This window comes from Gorilla gorilla, chromosome 5 (assembly GCF_029281585.2).
Source record: "Gorilla gorilla gorilla isolate KB3781 chromosome 5, NHGRI_mGorGor1-v2.1_pri, whole genome shotgun sequence".
Lineage (NCBI taxonomy): Eukaryota > Metazoa > Chordata > Mammalia > Primates > Hominidae > Gorilla > Gorilla gorilla.
The window spans coordinates 132,241,006-132,250,746 of NC_073229.2; the positions used below are offsets into that span (position 1 = coordinate 132,241,006).

The 9,741-nt window shown below is 45.2% G+C and overlaps 1 protein-coding gene across 1 annotated transcript in view; it reads right to left on the reverse strand.

Moving 5' to 3' along the window:
• Positions 1 to 2,966, reverse strand: part of OSTM1 (osteoclastogenesis associated transmembrane protein 1) — a 32,244-nt gene extending 29,278 nt beyond the window's left edge. The window contains exon 1 of the mRNA XM_031012492.3: positions 2,419 to 2,966. Within this exon, the coding sequence (XP_030868352.1) occupies positions 2,419 to 2,820 (402 nt within the window). The 5' untranslated portion in view covers positions 2,821 to 2,966. The remainder of the gene's footprint in view (positions 1 to 2,418) is intronic.
• Positions 2,967 to 9,741: the final 6,775 nt, after the last annotated feature.

A 9,741-nucleotide genomic window follows, 5' to 3' on the forward strand; every position in this document is an offset into this window, starting at 1 on the left:
CACTTCCTTTCACATCAGGGTGAGTTGAGCTGGGTACCCAGGTTGCTGGTAGAATCTGAGGGAGAGGAAGGGGGTTTCTACAACTCCCCCACTGGGAAGCCTCCTTTGGGTAGTGGGGAATTCATATGGAAATTCACATGCAGATTGGGTGATGCCCATAATACTGCACCCTAGAGTTTGAGGTGCTACTTTTAGCCTCTCTTTAATTCCACAGTACCTACACACATGAGAAAAGCATTTGCTGCCTTCAAAGACCCAAACTTTGCATCATGATCCCTGGCCATTCTGCCCACAATAGCACTTGCTCTTTAGAGTAAATGGAACCCTAAAACAACTCATCTTAACCACTCAACACTGAATATGATGCTATATCGTATCCTGCTGTAGTTGACAGGGACATGTCTTGGGTACTTTATTTTAAAGTGATAGTAAGATATATATTCCTTGCTATACCCAATGGAAGTGTGCCTGGAAAATACCACATGTAAGCCTGAATTTATTTACCTCAAAAATATGTCCTTGGCCAGGTGTGGTGGCTCACACCTGTAATCCCAAATCTTTGGGAGGCTGAGGTGGGTGGATTACTTGAGGCCAGGAGTTCGAGAACAGCCTGGTCAACATGGTGAAACCTGTCTCTACTAAAAATACAATAATTAGTTAGGTGTGGCAGTGCACATCTGTAGTTCCAGCTACTCAGGAAGCTGAGGCAGAAGAATCACTTGAACCCAGGAGGCGGAGATTGCAGTGAGCCGAGATGACACCACTGAACTCCATCCAGCCTGGGCAACAGAGCAAGACCTTGTCTCAGAAAAAAAAGAAAAAAGAAAAAAAAAAAAAACATGCTCTTTACAGAGAGATTGACCACAGAATTTATTTAATGCAAATAAATTCCCCAGTTATGTAAAATGACAGATTTTTATTTTATTTTTATTTATTTATTTATTGTGAGATGGAGTCTCACTCTGTTGCCCAGGCTGGAGTGCAGTGGTGCAATCTTGGCTCACCGCAACCTTGGCCTTCCAGGCTCAAGTGATTCTTCTGCCTCAGCTTCCCGAGTAGCTGGAACTACAGACGTGTACCGCAATTCTTCTGCCTCAGCTTCCAGAGCAGCTGGGACTACAGGCACGTGCCACCACGCCTGGATAATTTTTGTATTTTTAGTAGAGACGGGGGTTTCACCATGTTGGCCACGCTAGTCTCGAACTCCTGACCTCAGGTGATCCCCCTGCCTCAGCCTCCCAAAGTGCTGGGATTACAGGCATGAGCCACCGCACACAGCCATGACAGATTTATTTTAAAAAATAACAGGCTGACTTAAAGCAGGATACAACTAGGTACAAATTTATATTTAGTGCAACTATAAACAAGTTTAGACAAGTTTAAATTTATGGAATAATTCCAACCACATTTTCATGAGACTACTTGCTGTCCCCGTAATACAAGAGGAACTTTCTCATTCTCCAATCCCAATGTTATTCCTCATGTTTTTCCTTTACCAAGCATATCCGGCCCACACCTCGTGACTCCCACCAACCCTGACACTCTAATCTTTTCCTAGTCTAAACTTTATAAAGTACTTAGGAGCAGGAATTGTCTGTTTTTCTTTTTAAAATTAAGTCCCTCACAGCAGCTACCACACAACTAGAGAACCCTTAAGGTACCAAGAATGAAGAGCAGTCTTACAATTTCTTAAAAATTTACCTCCCATTTACTTAGAGGTATTACTATGTGTTGTTTTCTAAAACCTCCTTTTATCCCCATTTTACAGATTAGTAAACAGGCACAGAGAACGTAAGTAACTTGCCCATAGTATACCGCTAATAAGCAGAGTGGAACTGGAGTCCTGGCCGCTAGCTCCAGACTGTTCACATCACTAAGATGAAGTCACAGGCAATATCTCTTTTAATTCTTCCAACAGCCGCATTAGGCAGCTGTTCTTTCCACTTTATAGAGGAGGAAATTAAGGTTCTGAGAAGATAATTAATCCAAGGTTACATAGTTAGAAGTTGGTGGTCATGAACATTTCTGGCTACAAAGCTCAAATTTCTAACCACTACCAGTGTCTCCACCCCACTTGTTTCAGAAAAGGATCCTCCCTGGCAACTCCAGGTGAAGATGAGAAGAAGCCGTGGTGGAGTGGGTGGAGGAAGAGGAAGAGGGTTGGGGAATCAGGACCCCCAAGAAAACCAATCACACCTATATGAACCAAAGATGTCCAACAGCATTCTTGGAAGCAAAACCCAAATCCCAAGCCCCATAATGCCACCCCCTTTTTCTGATGCCCCAACTCCACAGACTCAGTCCAACCCCTTTTTCTTACTGTTGGGGAAACTGAGGCCCCCAGCGCTGACCATCATTACACCCTCGTCCTTTCCCAACTCTCCTGAGCCACAGTCCCGGACGTGGTCCTGTACCCACCCCTGCGGCTCGGCTGATGTTGTCCATCTTGCTGACGACCTGTTGGAAGAGGGGGTAGCAGGTCTGACAGAGGCGCACGGGCCGGGCGCTGCGCACCAGACACCCTGTCAGCTCTGCGCTGCTGTTGGCGAAGTCCAGCAGGAGCTCCCGGCACTCAGGATCCAGATCCGGCAGGTCCGGGGGCAGCGACAGAGGCCCCAGCCCTCCACCCTGCAGGAGGGACAGGGACAAGTCCTCCACCTCCAGCAACTGCTGCTCCGACAGGAGGTCGTGGAAGACCCTGTGCGGACTGCTGCCGAAGGGGAGCGCGCTCAGGGCCAGCCCCGACCACAGCAGCAGCCCCAGCGGCAGCCACGGCGGCAACGAACACCTCCGCTGCGCGGCTGTCGGGCCCGGCTCCATCACCGGGCCCACACACCCCAGGGAGCCCACCGCCGCCTCTCCGCCCCCAGCCGGCACCGCGGACAGCCGCCGCTTCCGGTTTCCGCGGGCGCAGGCCGAGAGCCGGGTCACGAGGAGGGCGCGTCACGGCCCCGCCCCCTGCGCGCGGCGCCCCGCCCCATTGGCTGCCGGCTGCCTCCGGGCCGCGGGCCTTCGCGCGTGCGGGAGCGCGCCCACCCTGCGGCCGCGCGCTCTCCAGCCGGCGTTAGGCGCGGGGCGGGGCGGAGTGGTGCACTGGGGGATCCCGAGCCGAGGCTCGCCAGCTGGTGACTACGAGCACCCACCGCTTTGGACAATTGCATCTCGGGGGTCCTGACCCTTGAACGCCCAACCCTCTGGGAGTTCCGGGCGTCCTACAAGTTTCTTACCTCGCTGGACCGACGACGGCCTCCGCTGTGGAAATGGCCGTCGGCTGCGTTCGCAGAGAAACCCCGCTGGCCTGTGCCTCGGCAGATTTTCTGCATGGTGTGCCTTAGCGTAGTTTTTTCCTCATCCCATTTGGAGAGAGTAATAATGCCCGTTGGTTATTATAGGTGGTGGAGACTAGCGGTTTCCAAGCTTTTTGTTTTTGTTTTTAAAAAAACTCTCAACTATCTGCCTCAGCGTTGTCAGAACTCTCTGAGATGAGGGAAATATTCTACATCTCCGTTATTAAGGCAGCCACTGGCCACATGTGTGGTGTTGAGCCGGATGAGGAAGTGAATTTTAAATTTAATTTAGGGCCGGCGCGGTGGCTCACGCCTGTAATCCCAGCACTTTGGGAGGCCGAGGCAGGCAGATCGCTTGAAGCCAGGAGTTGGAGACCAGCCTGGCCAACATGGCGAAACCCCGTATCTACTAAAAATACAAAAATTAGCCGCTGGGCGTGGTGGCGCAAGCCTGTAGTCCTAGGTTGAGCGGGGAGGATGGCTTAAGCCAGGAGGTCGAGGCTGCAGTGAGCAGAGATCGCGCCACTGTACCCCAGCCTGCACGACAAAGTGAGACTCCATCTCAAAAATAAATAAGTATTTAACTTAAATGTAAGTAGCCACATCTGTGTAGTGGCAACTGTACTTGACGTAAGTCTGGTCCTACAGTGGCCAACAAGCAGGTTTGCTTGGAACTGAAGGGGTACCAGGGACGCAGCGCGTTCAGTGCTAAAGCCCAGGAAATCCTGGACAAACAGCTCAACTTGAAACTCCTATCCAGTTTCTGACATGCCCGAGGCAATAGCAGGGGACACTCTAAAAAGCGTCCTGATACCGTTGCCAGTCTGTAAAAAGAATTTAAGCTCATAACCTGGAAAACAGTTTTCTGACAAGTATCTGACCAACCAGATTGGTAGAAAATTATTTCCGGGCTTTGTGTCATCCTGCTTTTCAGGGTTGTAATTTTTGCCTTGTAAATTGCAGAGCTGCTGCACGTCTACTTAGCTTAGGGTCCTAATTTATGTTTCTGAGGGTTCTTCAAAAACTTTGTTGTTGTTGTTGTGTATTTTGTTTGGTTTGGTTTTGAGACATAGCCTCGCTAGACTGCCCAGGATGGCCTCGAACTCCTAGGTTCAAGGGATCCTCCTGCCTCGGCCTGCCAAACAAGTGGACTACAGGCACAGGCTGCTGTGCCTAGCCTGGGGGTTCTTATAGTTGCTTTTTACCCCGTCTGTTTGGTTATTGTTTTATGTTCCTAAATTTGCTTGGGATAGCTAAATTTTGTTTCATTTTTGTTACTAAGAAACTGAATAGTAGGAAATTTGATTTGTGTAACAATAAACGTATTTCCAAAAGAGAAAATAAGTTGTCTTAAGTTTTGCAAAAGTCATCATGTAACTCTTAGGTCTTGCTATGTATTAGAATTATCTTTCTTTTAAATTCTTTCAAGCACCATCCTGTGTTGCAGGTGGATGTGTAAATTGTTAACTTCTATGGAAATCAATGTGCAGAACCAACAACCTTGCAAATGCACAAGCTCTTTGATACAGCAAGTTCACAACCTTGTCATAGACACTTATTCATTACAATATTGTTTGTAGTGGTAAAAGGATGGCTTCAAAAAGCATGTTAAGGGGCTGGGCACGGTGACTCATGCCTGTAATCCCAGCACTTTGGGAGGCTGAGGCGGGCGGATCACCTGAGGTCAGGAGTTCGACACCAGCCTGGCCAACATGGTGAAACCCCGTCTCTACTAAAAATACAAAAATTAGCCGGGCATGGTGATGCATGCCTGTAATCCCAGCTACTCAGGAGGCTGAGGCAGGAGAATCTCTTGAACCTGGGAGGCAGAGGTTGCAGTAAGCCAGGATCACACCACTGTGCTCCAGACTGGGTGACAGAGCGAGACTCCATCTCAAAAAAAAAAAAAAAAAAAAGTTAAGGAAATTACAGACACTTTCCCTCTTCCTTTCCTTTCCATTCCCGGAACAATTCAATCTTAAAGGTCAAGTAGAGCAAGATAGGCATCGGTGCTTGGTAGGAATGGGGTGTCAGAGGCCCAGAGAGAGGTGTCAGAGCACAGGTAAGCTGAAGAGGACAGTGGTGTGAGGGAGGGTGGCAGCATCAGCCTGATGCAGAGTATTGGGTTCTCAGTGGATAACAAGGGTCTCCATGCAGAGGATTGGGCAGCAGTGACTGGGAGGTTGCTTACATTCAGAAGGATTGATGGAATCAGTAAATATATTAAGAATAATTGGAGTTCAGTTTCAGACTGTCAGAGAAGAAAGTTACAAATATGAAAAGAGAGAAATGAACTCAATGTTGGATTAAAATTAGAAATAGTGCAAATTCATAGCTTAAAATACATAGTCATCCCTTGATACCAGCAGGGGAATGGTTTCAGGACCCCCCACAGATGCCAAAATCTTCAGATCCTCAAGTTCCTTACATAAAACGCCATAGTATTTGCATATAACCTACACATTTCCTTCCGTATACTCTCTTTCTTTTTTCTTACATTCTATTAAAGCATCCTCTTTATACTTTTAAATCATATCTAGATTACTTATAGTACCTAATACAATATACATGCTATGTAAATAGTGGTTATACTATGTTGGGTTTTTAATTTATATTATTTTTTATTGTTACTTTTTTTCTACTAGGAGATACTACTTTTTAAAAAATTATGGTAAAATATATGTAACATAAAATTTACTATTTTTAATGTACTTCCAGTGGCATGTTACTTTTTATTGTGGTTTTATTTTTCTCTTTTTTTGTAGAGATGGGATCTTCCTGTGTTGCCCAGACTGGTCTCAGACACCTGGGCTCCAGTGATCCTCCCACTTCAGCCTCCCAAAGTCCTGGGATTAGCAGTATGAGCTGCTGTACCCAGCTCTCAAATATTTTAGACCTGCAGTTGGTCGAATCCAAGGATGCAGAACCCATGCATACAGAGGGCCAACTATATATAGTATAGAAATAAATACAGATGTAAATTTATGTGTATACATTTTATATGTGTATGTACATATATGAATATATGGTATATGTATACATATATATGTACTTGTGTGGTTGTACTTCCTCTGGCTTTGTCCACTTAGAACACTTAGTAACAAAGGTACCCCAGTGATAATGAGCATGCATAATGCCCAGATCTTCAATTCGAAGTATCATTCTCCACTAAAAGGAACCAGGGATCCTTGGAGAAATGGCTGATTCAGAAAAAGCACAAATTGAGACTGGATCATCTTGTGCCAGAAAGTAAGGAAGTGCTCAAAGAATAATGTTGGAAACATGTGAAGGGCATACAGAAACAGCTTGAATGGACTCCCGCTGGTCAAATCTGAGTCACTCTCAGCATTGAAATAATGATGGTTAACAAACTATAACCCATTACATAAAACCACAAGCTCATAGTGATCAATTTAAATAATAGATTGATAAGGACTAATACATTTACATACTTTCATAGATTCTCCCCACCAAATACTTATTAATTACAAATGGGGAAAAAGGAGTAAATTTACAGTGGAAAACCTTGTCCAGTCCTATGTGAATCAAATGATCAACATGAACATCATCATAATGGAACATATAGAAGTTGTGTGCACCTGATAGGCTGCAATTAGAAGAATACAGTGTCAGTTCTGTTATATTCCTGCCAAAGATGCATAATCTGATTCTAATCATGAGGGAAGTGTCAGACAAATCAAATTAAAGTTCATTATATAAAATATCTCGACTATAATCTTCAAAAGTGTTACAGCTACAAAAGTCAAGGAAAGATTGAGGAACTGCACCTGACAGGACATTACTGGGACAACTAGCAAAATTTGAATAGGGTCTGAGAATTAGATGGTAGTTATGTACATTGCTGATGAGATTAATGATTGTGAGAGAAGATTATATTCATCATGATACAATAGCCCCATAGTGTAAGAATAAGGAAAGTTCTTGTCTTGAATGTAAACCTGATTAAAAAAAAAAAAAAAGTAATGCTATTGCCTAAATTCAGGTCCTTTGCATCTCTTGTCTACGATATTGTAACAGCAAAAACTAGCAATCAAAGAGAAACGTCTGGAAAACCAGAGAAGAAGATGAGAAATTGACCTACGATGCCACCTCACATTCCTCTTGTAAATTCAAAATGTTAATCAAGACTCTGTGAGACTTTCAAAAAAAATGTTTTCGTGAGAAATTGTTAAGAAAAATTACCTCGAATTTGGAAATAAAGTAAAAAACTATCAGCATACTGGGGCGTATTTTCTTATTCTTTCTTTGTCTTTTTCATATGGATTAATTAAAAAACCTTGTCTTTGAGCTCTGAAGTTCTTTCTTCTGCTTGTCAATTCTATTGCTGAGACTTTCCAGAACATTTTGCATTTCTACAATTTTTGCATCCATTGTTTCCTGAAGTTTTGATTGTTTTGTATTTATGCTATTTGACTGACGATTTCTCCCCTCATTTCTTGTATCATTTTTTATTTCCTTAAATTGGACTTTGCTTTTCTATGGTGCCTCCTTGATTTTAGCTTAATAACTGACCTTCTGATTTCTTTTTCAGGTAAATCAGGGATTTCTTCTTGGTTTGGATCCATTGCTGGTGAGCTAGTGTGATTTTTTTGTGGGTGTTAAAGAACCTTGTTTTATCATATTACCAGAATTGTTTTTCTGGTTCCTTCTCAGTTAGGTAGGCTGTGTCAGAGGGAAGGTCTAGGGCTCAAGGCTGCTGTTCAAATTCTTTTGTCCCATGGGGTGTTCCCTTGATGAAGTACTCTCTCCCTTTTCCTAGGGATGTGGCTTCCTGAGAGCTGAGCTGTTGTGATTGTTATTTCTCTTCTGGATCTAGCCACCCAGCAGGTCTACCAAGCTCCGGGCTGGTACTGGGGATTGTCTGCACTGGGTTCTGTGATGTGAACAGTCTGCAGGTGTCTCAGCCATGGATATCAGCACCTGCTCTGGAGGAGGTGGCAGGGGGGTGAAATGGACTCTGTGAGGGTCCTTAGTTTTGGTTGTTTAATGCACTATTTTTGTGCTGATTGGCCTCCTGCCAGGAGGTGGCACTTTGAAGAGAGCATCAGCTGTGGTAGTATAGGGAGGATCAGCTGGTAGGCAGAGCCCTAGAACTCAGGAGAGTATACGCCCTTTGTCTTCAGCCACCAGGGTGGGTAGGGAAGGAGACCATCAGGTTGGGTCAGGGTTAGGCCTGTCTAAGCTCAGGCTCTCCTTGGGTGGGTCTTGCTGTGGCTTCTGTGGGGAATGGGGATGTGGTTCCCAGGTCAATGGAGTTATGTTCCCAGTAGGATTAAGGCTGCGTCTGCTGTGTCATGCAGTTAGTCAAGGAAGTGGGAGAAAGCTGGCAGTCACAGGCCTTACCCACCTCCCAAGCAACCCAAAAGGCTGGTCTCACTCCCACTGTGCACCCTCCCAACAGCACCAAGTGAATTTCCAGGCAGTGGGAGAGCAGGGCTGAGAGCTTGCCCCAGGCTACCAGCCTCCCACGTGAAAGCCAGCTGGGTTTTTGTTCCTTTCAGCCTGTGAAGTCTGCATACCAGATTCATGACCTCCACCGGGTTCTGGCCAGGAGACTTCACATTCAGTTGGAATTGTTACAAAGTTCAGCTAGAGGTTTCCTTCCCCCTGTGGTCTTTTCTCTGGCAGCCCTCCTTAAGGACCCCTGTGAGACAAGGCAGAAATGGGTACCCAGGGGACCCAGAGAGCCCACAGGGCTTTTCCTGCTGCTTCCTTTACCCCTGTATTTTGCTCTGCTCTCTAAATTGACTCAGCTCCAAGTAAGGTCAGAATATTCTCCTGTGATCCAGACCTTCAGGTTCCCCAGTGAGGGTATGTGTTCAGGGGTGGACAATTCTCTTTTCCCACCACCACAGCTTGGGCACTCACAGTATTTGGGTTGTCTCCCGTGTCCTGCAGGAGTCATCCGCTTTCTTCAGAGAGTCTGTGGGTTTTCTCAGCTTTCCTGGTTTATTCCTGCAGTAGTTCTGGAGCAAAAGGTTACAGCGCGAGTCTCCACATACTGCTCTGTCTGTCTGCGTGGTAGCTGCAATCTAGTCCCGCCTCCCGTCCACCATGATCCTCTATGCTGTCCAGCAACCTAATTCTAACATTACTTTTTCAGTGCCTATACCCAGTTTGAGAGACATTGAGTTAATATTAATGAGTTAATAAACATTCGACACATTTTCATTCTGTATTTGTATGAGTCACATTTTTAACTTTTTGAAAATTATACTTTGACAATTTTTCCCATTAAAACATGGAATAGTGGGGAAGCAAGAATTTAGGCCAAGAAGGTAGTCGAAGATGACCAGAAAAGGTCCAGGAACCAAGGCCAATAAAACAGTCTCCCTATTGATACTCTTTCTCTCTCATGGATGGTTTATTCTAACTACAGCAGACAAAGTGATCCTTTCAAAACCTAAGTTGGATCATGTCACTTTTTTTTATT